This window comes from Agelaius tricolor, unplaced genomic scaffold (assembly GCF_023055355.1).
Source record: "Agelaius tricolor isolate 1412-34295 unplaced genomic scaffold, bAgeTri1.0.p SCAF_69, whole genome shotgun sequence".
Classification (NCBI taxonomy): domain Eukaryota; kingdom Metazoa; phylum Chordata; class Aves; order Passeriformes; family Icteridae; genus Agelaius; species Agelaius tricolor.
The window spans coordinates 1,241,941-1,261,654 of record NW_027269329.1 but is presented as its reverse complement, the minus strand read 5'-3'; the positions used below and the strand labels follow the sequence as shown (position 1 = coordinate 1,261,654).

Below are 19,714 nucleotides of genomic sequence, written 5' to 3'. Positions count from 1 at the left end.
CCAGGATTCCAGGATTCCAGAATCCCAGAATCCCAGAATTCCAGGATCCCAGAATCTCAGAATCCCAGAATCCCAGAATCCCAGAATCCCAGGATTCCAGAATCCCAGAATCTCAGAATCTCAGAATCCCAGAATTCCAGAATCCCAGAATCCCAGGATTCCAGAATCCCAGAATCTCAGAATCTCAGAATCCCAGAATCCCTGAATCCCAGAATCCCAGGATTCCAGGATTCCAGAATCCCAGAATCCCAGAATCCCAGCCCGGCTTCCTCCCTTCCTCCCCCCTCCCCGGGCCACACTCGGCGCCTTTGTCCCCTCGCTGTCCCCTCTCTGTCCCCTCGCTGTCCCCTCTTTGTCCCCTCGCTGTCCCCCGGCTGGGGACAAACGGCCCTCGGCGCCTTCCCACGGGCGGGGGGCGGCGACCGAAGGGGGAACAAAGCGGAACAAAGGGGGAACAAAGGGGGACAAAGGGGACAAAGGGGGACAAAGGGACCCCCGCCACCCCCGCTGCGCCCTGACCCACTTGGGGCCGGCCCGGGGCTGTCCCCGTCCCCGCCGGTGTCGCCTCGCCAAAAGCGAGAGAGGAGGAACGGGGACGGCGATTGGAGGGCTGCAAATTAACCCCGGTATGCAAATGAGGGTCATTAGAATGAATTCGAGCGCCCCGACGGAGGCATCAGCGCTCGTCCTTTGGGATGAGGAGGGGCTGGAGCTGCTCCGGGGGGGATTTTGGGATGGATTTCAGGGAAAATTCTGGATTTTGTGGTGGCTCGGATGCTCTTTTCCAACCGGGATTTTCCACGATTCCACGAGATGTCACCCAGGCATTCCCAGCGCCTTTTCCAAAGGGTTTTTCACGCTTTTCATCAATCCTGAGCTTTTCCCACCCAATCCCGCACCCACCCGTCCGTCAGCGCCGGCTTCCACCACCAGGGCAAGCGTTGGGATCACCCCAAGACGCCGGGGAAAACCGGGAATGCCGCAATTCCCTAAATTCCCTCCCGGTAAATGATCCCAATTAACGCCCGGTAAATGATCCCAATTAACGCCCGGGAGCGGTCACGAGGGTTTTTGGAATGAGGGAGGGGAGGCGCCACCCCTTTTGATCGCGATCCCACGGAAAATCGCGATCCCGGGGTCACCTCTCCCACTCCTTCTCCACACGGAATTCCAGCCCAGAATTCCAATTCCCGAAAAAATTCCCGGCGCCCTCCCTGCGCCCGAGGTGTAATTCAGGCTCTAATCAGCCAGTTAATTAATTAAACGAGTTTATTGCGCAGCTCAGCTGTATTTGCACCAATATAAAAAAAAAAAAATAATAAAAGAAAAGAATTCCCAAATTTCCAAACCCTTAAAAACCCCACAGAATTCCCACCCCTACCCAATCCCAAATCCATCCCTTCTGGAGTTTTCCATCCCCAAATCTTCGCTCCAAGGCGCAGCTGGGGGTTGAATCTTGGGGGGAAAAACCCCGAATTTCTGGACATTCCAATCCCATGGATCCCAGTGGCCGCTGGAGTTTCCAGGAGGAGAATTCCACGGGGAATGGGAATTCCGGGGTTTCGGGGGCGCTGGTGGCCGGCGGGGTTTGGGAAGCGCCCGTGACCCCCGTCATCCTGCAAGGAAACGGGCGGGATTTGGGGCATTTTGGGGACTTTTTTTGGATTCCAGAACTCCCAGATTTCGGGGTTCCAAGGGCTGGTTTGGCGTCGGAGCCCCCAAATTTGGGATCGTGCCCCGGCATTGCTGACAAACCTTGCCGGGAACTCTCCCTCCACCAGCAGCCGAAGCCCACGAGGAGCAGGGTCAGCCCCTCGGCCACGGCCACGACCAGCGGCCTCCAGTGGCTGGAATTCCCTGGAATGGCTGGAAAAGAATCCCAGAATCCTGGAACTGGGCTGGCGTTTGTGGTTCCCTTCCCACTCAAACCAGCCCAGGATTCCGTGAGTCTCTAAATTGATATTTTTGCCTTATATAGAATAAAAAAATTATAAATAATTATGGATTAGGGATATAAAAATAAGTTTATATAATATATATATATATATTATATATATTATATATAATGCATTTAATACATAAAACAAGCATATTTATATATAAAAATAACTATCCATTATATATAAAAATAACTATCCATTATATATAAAAGTGTATTATATAAATATCTATTATATATACTTATATCTTTTATAGATATAAATGGATTTTATGTACATAACTATAGATTTTACACAGAATGCATACAAAAATTATGTATATTACATGCAAAACGTATGTAATATACAAAATAAAAGACACAAAATAAAATAAATTTAAAATTATATAATTTACACCTCCATAAACGATTTTTACCTAATATTTTTCAGCACTAAAAGCACTGCTTGTGTCCCTGGCGGCCCCGGGAGCCGCGGGGAGCTCACCTGGGCAGGTGAGGGCGGCGCGGGCCGCGCTCCACCCCGCGGGGTTGCTGACGTTGCAGAGGCAGATTTGGGGTTCCGCGCCCTCGGGGAGGCTCCGGAGCAGCCGGGAGGGGCTCCCCGGGATCGGCCCCGGGATCGGCCCCGGGATCGGCCCCGGGATCGGCCCCGGGCCAGCCCCGGCACAGGCCCAGCTGTAGGAGACGTTCCCGGGACTGGAGCAGAGCAGGGCCAGGCGGCACCAGCCCCGCTCCCGCTCCAGGATTTGGGATCTCAGCTCCGGCTGCGGGACGGGGTCTGCGGGGACAGCGGGGCTGAGAGGGGACACGGGGACACAGGGACAGGGGACAGGGGGACACAGGGACACAGGGACAGAGGGACAGGGGGACATGGGGACAGGAGGACACGGGGACAGGGGACAGGGGGACAGAGGGACACGGGGACACAGAGGGACAGGGGGGGACAGAGGGGTCAGGGACACAGAGGGACAGAGGGACATGAGGACAGGGGGACACAGGGACAGGGGACAGGGGGACATGGGGACACAGAGGGACAGAAGGACCCATCCACTCACCCCACACGGACACTCGGAAGCACCAGACTGAAAACACTGGCCTTCTCTCAAACTCGGCCCAGTAGAGCCCGTTATCATCCCTGCGAACCGGGGAGATGCACAGGGAGAGGTTTCCCCGATGGAATTTCACTCTCCCATGGAAAGGACCTTTGGGATAGGAGGCATCTCCGTCCCTGGGGGCTGTCAGGATCTTCTGGAATGATCCTGAATTAATTTCCCATTTCCAGTGGATCTCTGTCCAGTTCCGCGGGGTTTGCTCCGGCACCAGGCACAGCGATCCTCCCAGGGTCACATCTCGATTTTGTCATTCCGGGAGTCCTGAACCAGAGCCCGGGAAGTCGCGACTTTCAGGCAAACTCCACATCCCAGGAAGGGGAACCGGCCCCGCGTCAGGGCCCGGCCCAGCTCGGCTCTCGCCGGCCAAGGGGGGGCTGAGAGAAGCGAGGAGAATCCCCCAAAGCCGCAGCCGCAGCCCCTCTCCATGCCCCGGGCCCCTCTGGCCAGCGCCGCTCCGGCTGCTCCCCGCGATTCCCCAATTCCCCGCGATTCCCCAATTCCCCGCAGGGCCCCGGGCCCCCCGCGCCCCCTCCTCACCTCGGCTCCCGGCCAGGCCCAGCAGCAGCGCCAGCAGCGCGGGGGGACAGCGGCGACCCCCGCGCGGGGACATCTCGGAGCGGAGCGGGGACCCCTCGGGGCTGCGAGCGCCCGCCGGGGACTTCCTCTGCCCCGGCTCCTTCCTCCTCCTCCTCCTCCTCCTCCGGGGGGGGCTGGCACCCCCGGCCGCCCCTGTGGCAGAGGGGACAAGGACACGTCGGGGCTGCGGCGCTCGCAGCCCCAAAGCTCGGAGGGAATTCCTTTGGATGGCCCCGGCAGGGCAATTTTGGGGTTTTTGGGGGGTTTTGCTTTCCCTTTGCAGCGAGCGCCGGGGACACTTGGGGACATCGCGATGGCTTCGCTGTGCCCAGCTCGGGCAGCCCAGCAGCAGCAGGACCGGGAGCTTTGGGGAGGAATGTCCAACCCCAAAATGCACTTTCCAACCCCAAAATCCCGGCTCCAGCCCCAAAAATCCTCCCCGTTCCAGCCCCAAAATCCTCCCGGTTCCAGCCCCTAAATCCTCCTCGTTCCAGCCCCCAAATCCCCTTTCCAGCCCCAAAATCTTGTCCTTAAGGTCCCTTTTACCCCAGACCAGTCTGGGTCAGCAGCTCCCAGTTCCTCACTGGGGCAGAGGAGCCAGGGTGTTTTTTAGGATTTTTAAATCCATTTTTAAAGAACGTTTTTGAACATTTTTAGAACATTTTTTTAATCTGCTCCAGCTCACTTCCCTCTCACCCCAAAATTTCGCCACGACCGTCTTCACGTGACCTTCCCTGAATGATCCTGACTGGGGAAGTGATGTTTCCCAAAATTGTCATTGTCCCATGTTTGGGGGTGGCTTTTGGCGGGGACAGAGGGGACTGGAGCGGCTCCTTTATGGCCAAGGCTGAGGGAACCGGGGCTGGTCCCACGGGGCACCTGAGCCATTTGTCCCACACGGACACAGTGACACTCTTGGTCCACCATTATCTTTCCATGGAAAACTCAGCGGTTTTTGGTTTTGTCAACACCTGAAGTTTCCATTTTTGAAGGGTGAATTGCTTCTCCTTGATGTGCCACTGTCACCACAGCCACTTCCTCCCAGAAAGCACTGAAAAGTCGCGCAGGCGCTCTTCCTCTTCCTCTTCATGGTGCGCAGTTTTGGGTGCTGGAGCCTCGAAATCTGCTCCGTTTCCGGACACCCATGGACGTGTTTTGGATGCCTCATCTCGCCATCCTCGTGCTCCTCCACCAAACCAGTGAGTGCCGGGTGCTCCTTGTCCCCTGGGAAGGAGATCTTGGGGTGGTTTTGGGGTTTTTGGAGTCGAGGGACGGTTGGGACCAGCAGAGCAGCTCCATGGGGTGGATTTGTGCCCAGTGTTGGGATCCAGGGCTGCCGTGGAGCTCCTGATGCCATGGAAACCTGCTGGGAGAGGGCTGGGGTCCGTCTCTGGTGCCCATCTCTGGGGTCCATCTCTGGGGTCCATCCCTGTGTCCATCTCTGGTGCCCATCTCTAATGTCCATCTCTTTGTCCCCATCTCTGGGGTCCATCTCTGTGTCCATCTCTGGGGTCCATCTCTAATGTCCATCTCTGTGCCCATCTCTGTGCCCATCTCTGGTGCCCATCTCTGGTGCCCATCTCTGTGTCCATCTCTTGTGCCCATCTCTAATGTCCATCTCTTTGTCCCCATCTCTGGGGTCCATCTCTGGTGCCCATCTCTGGCCAGCTGCTGCCCAGGAGCTCCTGGCAGAGGTTATTCCATGGATTCACCATCCCTGGAGTGACCAAGGCCAGGATGGAGCCAGCTGGGACGCTGGAAGGTTCCGGGAGGTGGAACGGGATCATTTTAAGTTCCCTCCCAACCCAAACCTCTCCAGAATTCCAGGATTCTCCTCCAAGGAGCAGCTCCAGGAGCTCCCTGTCCTGCTGGAGTCCCTGAGCTGGGAGTTTGGTGCTCAGAGTAAACCTTCCCAACCTTTCCAAGCCCTCTCCAACCTTCTCCCTTCCATTTTCACCTCCAGGCTCCGTCCTCGCTCCCCTTTACACGTGCCCGGTGCTCCTTGTCCCTTGGGAAGGAGCTCATGGGGGCTTTGGGGTGAATCTGGGGACCCCACGAGGGTGGGGACGTGTGGGGTCGGCTCCAGAGGAGGAGGATTGGGCAACCATGGGGAAAAATGGGGCAACCATGGGGAAAAATGGGGCAACCAGGGGGAAAAATGGGGCAACCAGGGGAAAAGACTCCCTGGACTCTCTTCTGGCCATGGGAACCCTCTGAAGAGAGGTGATGAGATCCATCTCTGTGTCCATATCTGTGTCCATCTCTGTGTCCATGTCTGTGTCCACCTCTGTGTCCACCTCTGGTCCAGCCTCTGCTCCAGATGTTCCCCACACACCCTGCTCTGCCTTCAGCTCCTGCTCCTCTCCACGTTGCCTCCCGGTTTTTGGAGGTCTCATCCTGGGGTGTTTTTTGGCTTAAATGAAGGGAATTGGGCAAGGTTCAGCCCCAGCCCTTCCCCACAGCCTCTGGGGGGGGGGTTTATCATGTGAACCATTTTCCTGTGGTTTTGTTATTCCTGCCAGTTTATCTTCACCTGCAGCTTTTTCCTGCCATGTGCTCCTCTGTCCGTGTCCCAGGGGTGCCTGAGGCTGAGGGAGGCAGAAATTCCAAGCCCGACCTCGGGGCTGGGGCAGGATCAGTTCCCTGTTAGAAAAACTGAGAAGGAGAACTCCATTCCCAGTATAAATGGGGTCACACAGTTAATTGGAAATGGGAAGTTGCGAAAATAACAAAAACAACTCCTTCCTCCTTGAATTGGTGAGCCAAGGCCGTGCTGTGGTCACTGGAGGGAAGGGATGGGTCCAGAGGGATCCTGGACCTTCTCCTGGGCTGCATCCAAAGGAGCGTGGGAGGGTTCTCATCTCTGGAATGCTGAGATCCCACCTGGAGCGGTCAGATCCCACCAGGTCTGGTGCCCCCAACACGAGAAGTTCATGGAGCTGTTGGGGCGAGTCCGCGGTTTCCAGGTTCCCTTCCCGGGGCCACGGGCAGTGCTCAGCCTGGAGGAGCCGTGGTGGAGCTGCCCCACGCAGCCCTGGCAGTGCCCGGGGCCAGGCTGTCTCCAGCTCCTCCTCATTCTCCTTTCCCTCTCAGTTCCTCTCCAGCCTCCCTGGCGCGAGGCTGCTCACGAGGCTGCGGGGGCTCGGCCTGGGGGTGGCCTCGCGCTCTTCCCTCACCCAGGGACCCTTCCATGAGCCCCCCATGAGCCCCCAAACAGCCCCAGCCCGGATGGGCTTCATCCTCTGGGTTCAGTGACTTCATCCTCTGGGTTCAGCCGCTTCGTCCTCTGGGTTCAGTGACTTCATCCCAACTTGATCCCAACTTGATCCCAACTTCACCCCAGCTTTTCATCCCACTTTCATTTCCCCTTTTCTTCCCATCTTCAGCCCATCTTCATCCCATCTCCAGCCCATGCTCAGCACTCCTTCACCCCAGCTTCATCCCACCTCCATCCCACCCCCATCTCATGTTCCCTCCCCATTTTCTCTCCCCAGTGAGCGCCAGTGACCCCAAGGAGGTGATCGGGGTCCTGGGCGGGTCCGTGACCTTCCACACCCAAAGTGCACATGGAAAGGCAGCACTCTGGTGTTTTGGGAATGAAGCCATAGTGTCTGTGGCATTTAAGGATCCTCGCCAAGTCATATTTTTCAAAGACAAATTCGAAACCCGTTTTGCCGTTTCTGAGAACGGCCTCGCGCTCACCATCTCCCAGCTGAGGATGGAGGATGCCGGGACCTACTCTGTAATCATTGGGGATAAAAGATCCACCTTCACCCTGCGGGTGTTCGGTAAGTGCTGTTTTGGGATCCTTTCAGTGCTGTTTTGGGGGTGCTTTTGGTGCTGTTTTGGGGGTACTTTCAGTGCTGTTTTGGGGGTGCTTTTGGTGCTGTTTTGGGGGGTTTCACACTAAAGGAGAGGTTTGTGACCCCCCTGTGCCCGCAGAGGAGCTGGCAGAGCCCACGGTGACCTGCGAGGCCCAGAACTGCTCGGGCGGGAGCTGCAGCTCCTCCCTGCGCTGCTCCGCGCCCGGCGCCGGCTTCGGGAACGTCTCCTACACCTGGAGGGTGGGGGATCGCACGTGGGACGGGAGCTCCGTGGTGCTGCTGGTGAATGAAACAGCCCAGGAGGAGCCGGAGCCGCTGACGTGCACGGCCCAGAACCCCGTCAGCAGCAGGAACGTCACCATCACCAGCCCCGGGGTGCTGTGCGCAGGTGAGAGCCGGGGACAGGTGGGGAAAGGTGGGGTGGGCTGATCCCGATCCCTGAGAGCAGGAAAAGCTGGGATTTGGGGATGTGCTGATCCTGATCCCTGAGAGCAGGAAAAGCTGGGATTTGGGGATGTGCTGGGCTGATCCCGATCCCTGACAGCCATGAGAACATTGGGATTTGGGGATGGGCTGGGCTGATCCTGATCCCTGAGAGCAGGAAAAGCTGGGATTTGGGGATGGGCTGGGCTGATCCTGATCCCTGAGAGCAGGAAAAGCTGGGATTTTGGGATGGGCTGGGCTGATCCTGATCCCTGAGAGCAGGAAAAGCTGGGATTTTGGGATGGGATGGGCTGATCCCTGAGAGCAGGAAAAGCTGGGATTTGGGGATGGGATGGGCTGATCCCTGAGAGCAGGAAAAGCTGGGATTTGGGGATGGGATGGGCTGATCCTGATCCCCTGAGAGCAGGAAAAGCTGGGATTTTGGGATGGGATGGGCTGATCCTGATCCCTGAGAGCCATGGGAACATTGGGATTTGGGGTTGGGATGGGATGGAAGTGTTGGGGTTGGGGTGGGCTGATGCCGATCCCCTGAGGAACACGGGAGGGTTGGGGTTGGGATGGGATGGGATAGGAATGGGAATGTTGAGGTTGGGATGGGCTGATCCCAATCCCCTGACAGCCATGGGAACATTGGGATTTGGAGATGGGATGGGATGGAACACTGAGGTTGGGTTGGGATGGGAATGTTGAGGTTGGGATGGGCTGATCCCAATCCCCTGACAGCCATGGGAACATCGGGATTTGGAGATGGGATGGGATGGAACACTGAGGTTGGGTTGGGATGGGAATGTTGAGGTTGGGATGGGCTGATCCCCCTCCCCTGAGAGCCATGGAAAGGTTGGATTTGGGGATTGGGATGGGAATGTTGAGTTTGGGATGGGCTGATCCCCCTCCCCTGAGATCTTCTGCATCTTCTCCCTTTTCCAGGCGCCCTCTCCAGCAGCCAGGTCGGGCTCAGGAGCGGGTTCTTTGTCTTGGCCGGGATTTTAGCTGCGGCGTTTTTGTTGATTTTCTTCATGCTCTTGTGGAAATCCAAAGGTGAGCGTGGAAAACCATCCCTGGAGCCTGGGGAGCAGGAGGTGGGACCTGGGATGGGGGACGGAGCCAGGGTGGGGCTGATTTGGGGTGGATTTGGAGTGGATTTGGGGTGGATTTGGGGTGGATTTGGGGTGGATTTGGGGTGAATTTGGGGTGGATTTGGAGCAGATTTGGGGTGGATTTGGGGCAGATTTGGGGTAGATTTGGGGTGGATTTGGAGCAGATTTGGGGCGGATTTGGGGCGGATTTGGGGTAGATCTTGGGTGGATTTGGGGTGGATTTGGGGCAGATTTGGGTAGATTTGGGGCGGATTTGTGGTTCTGATTCTGTCGCATCTCCCCCAGGCTGGGAGAAATTCCGCCTGCCCCAGTTGAAGCCTGCGGACACAGGTGGGGTTTTGGGGCAGTTCCCTGCCCTTTTTCCTGGTGGGAATATCCAGGGAATTGCATTCAGGATCAGGGGAACCACCCCCGGTGCTGTGGTTTGGGATCGGAGCTGGTGGGGAGTGGGAAGGGCTGATCCCAGGGGATGATCCCAGATTCCCGAAATCCCATTTTCCTTCCATTTTTTTTTGCCGGAAAACTTCATCCCAGACCACCAAGGGGGAGCTGGGAGCGCAGCCGTGGGATCATGGAGAAAAAGAGGGAATTTGGGGAAAAGTAAAATAAAATAAGAGACATTTTGGGGGGGAAAGCCAGGAATTCCACTTGGGAACTCAGTCCAGACAAGAATTCCAGAATCCCCAAGGTTGGAAAATCCCTCCAGGACCCCCGAGTCCAAGCTGTGTCCAATCCCCACCTCCTCACCCAGGAATTCCAATGGGAAATTTATCCCAAAAATGGGATTTTGAGGGGTTTAAACCCCCCTTTCCCCGCTCTGTTCCATGAGCAATGAGGGGACCACATGGAGGAGAAACAAACGGAATTTGTCCTCCAAAAAAGCAGCCGGGAATTTGGGATTCAAGCCAAATTTAAAGGCGGATTTTCCCTGTCCTTGGTGCTGGAAGCTCATCCCGACCCCACGGCTCCAGGAGGGCGGGATGAGGAGCAATTCCCACCTCCAGCACCCCCGAGGGGCTTCGGGGTCGAGGTTTTGCCCAAGCCTGGACTCCTGAGGTTGGGATTCCCGCATTCCCTGCATCCCAAATCCCCAAATTCCCGCTTTTTTCCCCCATCTGCAGGGACCACAAACGACTACGCAACCGTGTACGCCGAGGTGGGGCCTTCCCAGCAGGTGAGTCCGGGCTTGGGGACACCCCGGGGACACCCCGGGGACACCCTGGGGACAGCTGGGCAATCCTTGGCTCCTTTTGAGAATTCCCAGTGGGAAGCGCCGCAGCTGGAGGTGGCCCAAGGGCACCCGAACTTGCCCAAAACTCCGTGCCCAGCCCCAGAATCTCGGTTTTGGAGGGATCAGAGAAAAACGCGGGTTTTAGGGCTTAAAATCGTCCCATTCTGTGGGTGGGGACGCTTCCCACGGTCCCAGGATGGTCCAACCTGGCCTTGGGATGGGGCAACACCTCCAGAGGCGGCTCTTTGTGGGCTTTCTGGATTTGGGATCATTTTTCCAGCTTTTAAAATTTAATTTTTTTTTTTTTTTAAATTTTGAAACTTTTAAAAGCCTCTCCCCCAGTGCGTCCCTGATGGAGCCAAAGCCAAACCAGCGGAAGGGGGACCCCCCTCAACCATTTATTCCCTGGTCAAGCGTCCAGACCAGGTGAGCCCGGGCTGGGGGACGGGCACAGAGGGGTCCAGAGCCTTAAACCAAACCCTGGATCTCCCCCCGAGGCTGGGATCAGCCCCCAGGACCCCAAACCAAGCTTGTGTCCGTCTGTCCTTGCAGGTGGGTGGTGGGACAGCAGAAAATGCCACCGTGACCGGCCTGGAGCTGGTCTAGAAGGACCCAGAACTGGTCTAAAGAACAAGAGACTGATTTAAAGGACTGGAAAAGGTTAAAGAACATGAAACTGGTTTAAAGAACATGAAACTGGTTTAAAGGACCTGGAGCTGGTTTAAGAACATGAAACAGGTTTAAAAAACCTGGAAGTAATTTTAAGATTTATTTTAGTCAGTATAGACCTGGTTTACAATAAATAGAACTGATTTAGAATAAGCTGGAACTGGTTTAAAAACCCTGGAACTGGTTTAAAAGACCTGGAGCTGGTTTAATAACATGAAACAGGTTTAAAAAACCTGGAAGTGGTTTAAATATTTATTTTAGTCAGTATAGACCTGGTTTACAATAAATAGAACCGATTTAGAATAAGCTGGAACTGGTTTAAAAACCCTGGAACTGGTTTAAAAGACCTGGAGCTGGTTTAATAACATGAAACAGGTTTAAAAAACCTGGAAGTGGTTTAAATATTTATTTTAGTCAGTATAGACCTGGTTTACAAGAAACAGAACTGATTTAGAATAAGCTGGAACTGGTTTAAAAGATCTGGAACTGGTTTAAAGGACCTGGAAGTGGTTTAAAGGATCTGGAAGTGGTTTAAAGGACCTGGAACTGGTTTAAAGGACCTGGAGCTGGTTTAAAGGACCTGGAGCTGGTTTCCAGTGGTCTCCAGTCCCTGGTCAGAGAGGACCCCACAAGGCGGCCCCAGAACAGCTCCAACATCCCCGATGCCGCTCCAGAGCTGGACCTCATGGATCTCCCCCTCCTGGAATCTCCCCTTCCCCTTCCCCATCCCTGCTGCCTCAGTTTCCCTCTCTTTGGGATTTCAGGGAGGATTTTGGGGACTTTCTCCATGGTTTTGGCAGCTCTGTGGGATTCAGGCTCCTTTTCCCACCCTCTCCCACTGGAATTCAGCACCAAAACTCTGCCAAAGCTGCCGGGACTCCCAGGCAGGCTGGAGGAGACTCTTCAAAGGGTTTTTCCATGGGATCCCAGAATTCCTGAGGGTGGAAAAGCCCTCCAGGACCGTCAGTCCCAATCCTGGTAACCTGGACCCACGTCCTGGAGGTTCTTTGGAGACCTCCGGGGATGGCTCTAAACCAGCGTCTTTTTTTGCACAGAAAACCCATTTGTTAAAACAGCTAGCTCAGCGAACCTTTGCGAATTACTGTTTTTCAAATGGTTAATTGTATAAATAAAAAGTTGCTTTTTGGTAATTTCATTTTCTCTCTCTATCTCCTGCGGTATTTTGAGCCTTGCAAAAACTTCAACTTCTCACAGGGCCGAAAACCACCAAAAATAAACGCCAGGAAGTTAAAAGAGAACAAGAAGTGATGCCCCCCCCGCTGTCAGAGCTCGTGTGGTTTCGGCACCTGCTCCCTTTCTCCGCCTCCGGAACGTTCTAAATTTCACAGCCCCCAGCCCCCAAGAGAACCTCGGCCCCACCAATCCCTGCAGGGCCAGGGTTCGGGATTTGGGATCTGGGGTTTGGGGTGGACCTGAGTTGGTTTGGAACGACAGGAGGCTGCTAAGGAAGGCAGGAGCCTCCCCTGGGATGGAGAATGTGAACCCTGCCCACCCCTCTGGATTGCTGTAAATGTGAAATTAAGGGGATTTCAGGCAAAAATATGGGAGCAGGAAATAGCCGTTCTTTGATAGGGAAAGGAAAAAAATAAATAAAAGGATGAAATAAAGAATGCAGTGAACCAAACCAACAGTGCCAGAGTCAGAACCCAGCCTGACACCCTGTGGGTCAGGGGGTGGGCAGCAGAACCATTGGAATTGTGGCCCAGCCCTCCTGCAGTGCCAGGACTGGCTCTGCTGGAGCAGGGATCCTGCAGAGAAGGATGGATTCATTCTGCCTCTGAGGATCCAGGGGAAGGAGAGGCAGCTGCTGTTCCTCTGGGAATCCTGTGGAGAAGCCGTGCTGGTGTCCCAGAACCTCTGGATTATATCCAGGTAGGAATGCTTGGCTGGTGTTCCAGAATTTCCAGATTATATCCAGGCAGGAATGCTTGGCTGGTGTTCCAGAACCTCCGGATTATATCCGGGTAGGAATGCTTGGCTGGTGTTCCAGAATCTCCAGATTATATCCAGGCAGGAATGCTTGGCTGGTGTTCCAGAATCTCCAGATTATATCCAGGCAGGAATGCTTGGCTGGTGTTCCAGAATCTCCAGATTATATCCAGGTAGGAATGCTTGGCTGGTGTCCCAGAATCTCCAGATTATATCCAGGCAGGAATGCTTGGCTGGTGTTCCAGAATTTCCAGATTATATCCGGGTAGGAATGCTTGGCTGGTGTTCCAGAATCTCCAGATTATATCCGAGCAGGAATGCTTGGCTCCTCCCCCTGGGCTCCCATCTGCCAATGGGATGCTGTAGTTCTTATCAGCCATGCAGGGACATTCCGTGGCTGTTATCTGCAGTGTCCCCTCCCCAGGGAGGTGTGAATGTGGTCACTCAGAGAGAGAGATAAGGCAAACTGCCCGCTTGACCAAGGTGATCTGCCATGCAGATGGGAATGGAAAACATCTCGCGTTGCGGCCCGGAACACAAATCCATTGGATTTCTCCATGGAATGGAGAAATGATTCTATGGGACGGGAGAGAAATCCCACGGCAAGGAGAAACGGATCCGTGGACTGGAGAAATGATCCAAGGATGGAGCAATGATCCATGGATTGGAGAAATGATCCATGGATGGAGGGATGATCCATGGGATGGAGAGATGATCCATGGGATGGAGAGATGATCCATGGATTGCAGCAATGATCCATGGATTGGAGAAATGATCCATGGATGGAGGGATGATCTATGGTGTGGAGAGATGATCCATGGATGGAGAGATGATCCATGGATTGCAGCAATGATCCATGGATTGGAGGGATGATCCATGGATTGCAGCAATGATCCATGGATGGAGGGATGATCCATGGATGGAGAGATGATCCATGGATGGAGAGATGATCCATGGATTGCAGCAATGATCCATGGATGGAGAGATGATCCATGGGATGGAGAGATGATCTATGGTGTGGAGAGATGATCCATGGATTGATGATCCATGGATAGAGAGATGCTCCATGGATGGAGAGATGATCCATGCTGTGGAGGAAGGACCTCAGGGATGTTTTTTACCGGTTCCTCCCCCGATTTCACCACCTTTCCTCAGCAACCGCCGCTTCCTCTCCTGAAAGGGGAAGGGAGGCGGCTCCGAGGGGCTGGGCAGGGCAGGATGGGCCCGAGAGGCTTTGGGGGGCTCTGCCTCGCCCTGCTCTGCTCCGGGGCCGGTGAGTGGGGCCGGGGGGCTCGGGGCGCGGGGCCGCAGCGAGGATGAGGAGGACGAGGAAGAGGAAGGGGCTGAAGGCGGCAGGTGCAGCTCAGGGAGGTCTCTGGAGGGCTTTTCCTGGGGGTTAAGCTCAGGTTTGGGCTGAGCCAGGCTTTGCTGAGCCCGGGTTGTGTTCCCAAGAGGGTTTTGGGGTCTTCTGAGCTGTCCCAGCTCCCCAGATCCATCCCAGCCCACCCCAGCAGAGACTCAGGAGAGGCTTTTGGACCGTTTTGGGTTGGTTTTGCTGGTTTTAATCTCGTCAGGGCCACAAATGGGACTTGGATGATCCTGGTGGGTCCTTCCACCTCACATCCCCCAATTCCACGCCCCAAACTGGGATATTTTGGGGTATTTTGGGGTATTTTATAATTCCTGCAGGTGGCAGAACCCCAAAACCTCCTGGGTTTCGGAACAGCCTCGGCTTAGCCCCAGCCCCCATTTTCCACTGTGAAAACGTGACAGATTTGGGGTTTTGGTTGTCGGGGGCGAGGTGTGAACCCCACAGGATGTGGGGCCGCTGCTCCGCTCGAGCTCAGCCCCCTTGGAGACTTGTGGGACCTCCTGAGCTGGAAAAACCCACCCGGATCATCCAACCCAGCCCCAAAATCCAAAAATCCCCAAAATCCCAAATCCCCAAATCCCCAAAAAATCCCCAAATCCTGCCCATTGTCTGGGAGTGTTTTCCACACCCTCCTGGAGGTTTTGGGGTTGGGATCATTCCCTGGGGAGCTGTTCCAGGGCCCAGAAACCTTCTGGGGGCAGAATTTCCGGGATCTCCATCCCAAATCCCACCTGGAACGTTCCCGGCTGCTCCTGGGGTCCCGTCCCCTCTCCCTCAGAATTCCCGGGATTTCCCTCCCTCTCCTCTTTCCCAAAATTTCCTTTTGGGGCCCCTCCTGACCTTTCACCCTCTGGTGCTGTCCCCAGACCGTGTCCCACGTCCCCTGAGGGGACATTGGGGGGGACATTCCCGTTCCTGACCCCCGGATTTGGGGGAGAACGGGAAAAATCCCAAATCCCACAAATCCCCAGCTCTCGGCTTCCAGGAAGAGGAGTCGGGGAACGGGAACGGCACCGAGGAGACCCCGGAGGGGACACGGGACCCCCTGGAGCCACCAGGACACCCCAGCACGGCCGCCGGGGACAGGGACACGGCGACAACGTGGCCGAGGGTCACCACGAGCCCTCCCGGGAGCCTCGGGGACCTGGCGGTGACACCGGCGGGGAACCAAAGCCGTGAGCTCCGGGGAAAGGGAGGAGGTGGCTCTGTCCCCAGGGAGGTGGCATTGTTCCTGGGGATGTAGCATTGTCCCTGGGGATGTAGCATTGTCCCCAGGGAGGTGGCACTGTCCCCGTGGGTGTGGCACTGTCCCCGGGGAGGTGACATTGTACAAAGGGAGATGGCACTGTCCCCAAGGATGTGACATTGTCCCCAGGGGTTTGTCACCATTGTGGAGAGGTGGCACTGTCCCCGGGGAGGTGGCACTGTCCCCAGGGGTTTGTCACCATTGTGGGGAGATGGCATTGTCCCCATGGATGTGGCACTGTCCCCCATGGATGTGGCACTGTCCCAAGGGATGTGGCACTGTCCCCAGGGAGGTGGCACTGTCCCCTGGGGTTTGCCACCATCAATGGGACATGACATTGTCCCCAGGGACATGGCGTTGTACCCAGGGAGGTGGCACTGTCCCCAGGGATTTGTCATTGTCCCCAGGGTCTGTCACCATCGTGGGCAGGTGGCACTGTCCCAATGGGTTTTGTCATTGTCCCCAGGGATCTGTCACCATCATGGGGACGTGGCACTGTCATTGTCATTGTCATTGTCCCCAGGATTTGTCACCATCGTGGGGACGTGGCACTGTCATTGTCATTGTCATTGTCATTGTCATTGTCCCCAGGATTTGTCACCATCGTGGGGAGGTGACGCTACCCCTGGAGGACCTGTCCCTCTCCTGGGGGACGCGTCACCCTCTCAGGGGACCTGCCACCCTCCCGAGGGGACCCTGGAATGTCCCAGGCTGTGCCCCCCGGTCACCTCTGTCCCCACAGGAGCCTCCTCGGGCGTCTCAGCCCGGTACTGGTCCCCCGTCATCTTCGTGGTGCTGGCCCTGCTCGTGCTCTTTGTCACCTACCAGAGGACCAAGGACAAAGGTCAGACCCGAAACCCCAAAACCCCAAAACGCCCAGAGGCCACCACCCCAAAATATCCAGAGGCCACCACCCCAAAATAATCAGAAATGCCCCAAAAGATCCAGAAGTTAAAACCTCAAAAGATCCTGAAGTCAAAACCCCAAAACCCCAAAAGATCCAGAGGCCACAAGCCCCGAAATAATCGGAAATACCCCCAAAAGATCCAGAAACCACAACCCCAAAATAATCAGAACTGCCCCAAAAAGATCCAGAAGCCACAACCCCAAAACCCCAACATATCCAGAAGTCAAAACCCCAAAAGATCCAGAAGCCACAAGTCCCAAAATAATCAGAAATGCCCCAAAAGATCCAGAAGTCAAAACCCCAAAACCCCAAAAGATCCAGAAATCACAACCCCAAAATAATCAGAAATGCCCCAAAAAGATCCAGAAGTCACCACCCCAAAACCTCCAAAAGTGCCCCAAAATGTCCCTTTTTGGGGTGCAGCACCACCAGGGGGATCCTGATCCCAAAACCCTCCCATGGCCACAGTTCAGGCCTGGGGGCTCCCCCGTGCTCACATCCGGCTCCAGAATTCCCCAAATTCATCCCAAAATTCCCCAAATTCATCCCAAATTTCCCCAAATTCATCCCAAATTTCCCGTCTGACCTCAAACTTGCCTCTTTTGGGGTCAGCTCTGCCCTTTCCTTCTCCAGTTCACACAAATTTTTGGGGTTTTGGGGTTTTTTCCCCGCTCCAAACCCAAAGTGAGGCTCGGCTGGTTTTGGGGTTTTCCAAAGGGGATTTGGGGTGGAAAATCCAAGTTTTGGGTCTGTTCTGGTCACAGGGATCCGGGACAGGGCCATGGGCGGCAGCGACTCCTCAGGTGAGCCCTGTGGGGCTGGGGTAACTGGGATAACTGGTTTGACTGGGATGTTTGGGTTTATTGGGGTATTTTATTTTATTGGGGTATTTTTTTTTAATTGGGTGTTTGATTTTACTGGGGTATTTTCTTTTATATTTTATTTTGTTGGGATATTTTGTTGTATTGGGGTGGTTTTTTAATGGGTGTTTAATTTTATTGGGATATTTAATTTTTTCGGGGATATTCAATTTTATTGGGATATTTTCTATTTTATTTTATTGGGATATTTTTTGTATTGGGGTGGCTTTTTAATGGGTGTTTAATTTTATTAGGATGTTTTATTTTTTTCTGGGATATTCAATCTTTTATTGGGATATTTAATTTTTTTCTGGGATATTCAATTTTATTGGGATATTTTGATTTTACTGGGATACTTTCTATTTTATTTTATTGGGATTTTTTTTGTATTGGGGTGTTTTTTATTGGTTTTTTTCTGGGATATTCAATCTTATTGAGATATTTTGATTTTACAGGGATATTTTCTTTTATATTTTATTTTATTGGGATTTTTTTTGTATTGGGGTGGTTTTTTTTATTTTTTTTTCTGGGATATTTAATTTCATGGGGATATTTTATTTTTTCCGGGACATTCGATTTTATTGGGGTATTTTATTTTTTTTCTGGGATGTTCAATCTCATTGGGATATTTGGTTATCCCATCCCTGGAAGTGCCCAATTCCACTTTGGGATGGTGGGAATGTCCCTTCCCATGGGATTGGGGTGATCCTAAAGCTCCTCCCACCCCAAACCACTCCAGAATTCCCAAATCCTGGCGATTCCCAGATCTCATCCCAACCCTTCCCCTGCAGATCTGGGGGCTCTGGTCCAGCCCCACGTCCACGACCCCATCCCAAAAATCCCGGAGCTCACCGAGACCCCCTTGGACCAGCCAGACCCTCCCCAGCCCCCGGTACTGCAGGGAAAAAGGGGAAAATTCCTGGGAAAAAGGGAAAATTCCTGGGGAAAAAATGGAATTCCTGGGACAAAGGGAATTCCTGGGAAAAAGGGAGAATTCCTGGGAAAAAGGGAAAATTCCTGGGGAAAAGGGAAAATTCCTGGGAAAAAATGGAAAATTCCTGGGGAAATGGGAAAATTCCTGGGGAAAAAGGGAAAATTCCTGGGGAAATGGGATTTCCTGGGGAAAAGGGAAAATTCCTGGGATAAAGGGAAAATTTCTGAGATAAAGGGACAATTCCCAGGTTAAAGGGAAAATTCCTGGGGAAAAGGGACAATTCCAGGGATAAAGGGAATATTCCTGGGATAAAGGGACAAATCCAGGGATAAAGGGACAATTCCTGGGATAAAGGGACGATTCCTGGGATAAAGGGACAATTCCAGCCTCTCCCAATTCCTGGTTTTCTCCTCCCCAGCCGGACTCGCCCCCGGGCGGCTCCTGAGGGTCCCAGGGTGGCCCCAGGGGCTCCCAGGCCCCCCCTGGGGACACGAGGCCACCCCGAGGCCCCTCCGGCGTCCCCTGCACGAGGAACAGCACAAAAAGTGGGATTTTATCCCAAAAATCCTTGGAATTTCTCTGCCGGGACACGCAGCCCCCTCCGGTGTTTTCCTCCGCGTGTTTTGGGGCGGTTCTGGGGGATTTGGGGCTGGGATGAGCACAGGAGGGGCTGGACATTGACCCCAAACCCTCAGCCCCAAAATCCCAAGTTTTTGGCCCCATAGATCCCAAAATTTTGGCACCGTAGATTCCTAAAATTTAGTGGCAAACACCCCAAATCCCCGGCCTAATAAATCCCAAATCCTTGACCCCAGAGACCCCAAATCCTTGGCCCCACAACCCCCAAATTCTTTGCCCCATAAATCCCAAATCCTTGGCCCCACAACCCTCAAATTCTTTGCCCCATAAATCCCAAATCCTTGCCCTGTAGACCCCAAATCCTCGGCCCCACAACCCCCAAATCCTTGGCCCTACAGACCCCCTAACTTGGCCCCACACACCCCAAATCCTTGACCCCACAAACCCCAAACTCTTGGCCCCACAGCCCCCGAGCCGAAATAAATTAAAAAAAAAAAAAAAGTCAAAACAGATTTATTTTATTAAAAAAACAAAATTGTACAATTTTAGTTCCTCTATGAAAAAAAAATAAAATAAAACAAAACAAACAAAAAAAAAAACAAAACCCAAAAAAACAACCAAACACCAATGGAAAAAAATTCCTACCACTGCCGGAATGCTCCGATCCACTGCAAAAATCCGGGAAAATCCAAGCTTTCTTTATATATTAAAAACCATTAATTTGACATTTTACAACTTTCTACACGCATGCACAGAAATCTCGGCTCTGCGGGAAAACAAAATCCAAACCCAACCCCGGAAATGGAACAAAAAAAAAAAGGGAATTTTGATCTCCCAAAATTCCCAAATGGAATTGTGAACTCCCCACCCCTCCCCAGGAAGATCCATCCCCTTTTTTCTTTTTTTCTTCTTTTTTTTTTTTTTTTCAGGAAAACGCCCCAAAATGGGCTCCCAGTTCGAATTCCCCCCCAAAA

General features: G+C 53.8%; 2 protein-coding genes across 3 annotated transcripts; both read left to right on the top strand.

Annotated features, from left to right (window-relative positions):
- Positions 1-4,454: 4,454 nt before the first annotated feature.
- LOC139585000 (SLAM family member 5-like) lies at positions 4,455-12,048 on the top strand. Its single transcript, XM_071417379.1, has 8 exons — positions 4,455-4,826; positions 7,122-7,415; positions 7,570-7,839; positions 8,823-8,933; positions 9,278-9,322; positions 10,114-10,166; positions 10,554-10,649; positions 10,776-12,048. Exons 1-8 carry the CDS (start codon positions 4,772-4,774, stop codon positions 10,827-10,829), a joined length of 978 nt encoding a protein of 325 aa, XP_071273480.1. The 5' UTR covers positions 4,455-4,771; the 3' UTR covers positions 10,830-12,048.
- A 2,011-nt stretch (positions 12,049-14,059) lies between these two features.
- On the top strand, positions 14,060-19,248 carry LOC139584999 (uncharacterized). 2 transcript variants are annotated; one of them, XM_071417378.1, is made up of 6 exons: positions 14,060-14,198; positions 15,186-15,389; positions 16,203-16,304; positions 17,132-17,170; positions 18,019-18,119; positions 18,580-19,248. In XM_071417378.1, exons 1-6 carry the CDS (start codon positions 14,159-14,161, stop codon positions 18,604-18,606), a joined length of 513 nt encoding a protein of 170 aa, XP_071273479.1. In that variant the 5' UTR covers positions 14,060-14,158; the 3' UTR covers positions 18,607-19,248. The 2 variants fall into 2 exon arrangements, with proteins under 2 accessions (XP_071273479.1, XP_071273478.1); XM_071417377.1 differs by lacking the exon at positions 18,580-19,248 and having other exon boundaries at positions 18,019-18,565.
- Positions 19,249-19,714: the final 466 nt, after the last annotated feature.

Bases quoted from the DNA above. Each gene is read 5' to 3' on its own strand.
- LOC139584999 (XM_071417377.1), top strand. From the start codon at position 14,159: ATGAGGAGGACGAGGAAGAGGAAGGGGCTGAAGGCGGCAG. The intron at 14,199-15,185 runs GTGCAGCTCAGG...ACAAATCCCCAG, and splicing joins GAAGGGGCTGAAGGCGGCAG to CTCTCGGCTTCCAGGAAGAG. The intron at 16,305-17,131 runs GTCAGACCCGAA...TTCTGGTCACAG, and splicing joins CCAGAGGACCAAGGACAAAG to GGATCCGGGACAGGGCCATG.
- LOC139585000 (XM_071417379.1), top strand. From the start codon at position 4,772: ATGGACGTGTTTTGGATGCCTCATCTCGCCATCCTCGTGCTCCTCCAC. The intron at 9,323-10,113 runs GTGGGGTTTTGG...CCCCATCTGCAG, and splicing joins GTTGAAGCCTGCGGACACAG to GGACCACAAACGACTACGCA. The intron at 10,167-10,553 runs GTGAGTCCGGGC...AACTTTTAAAAG, and splicing joins AGGTGGGGCCTTCCCAGCAG to CCTCTCCCCCAGTGCGTCCC.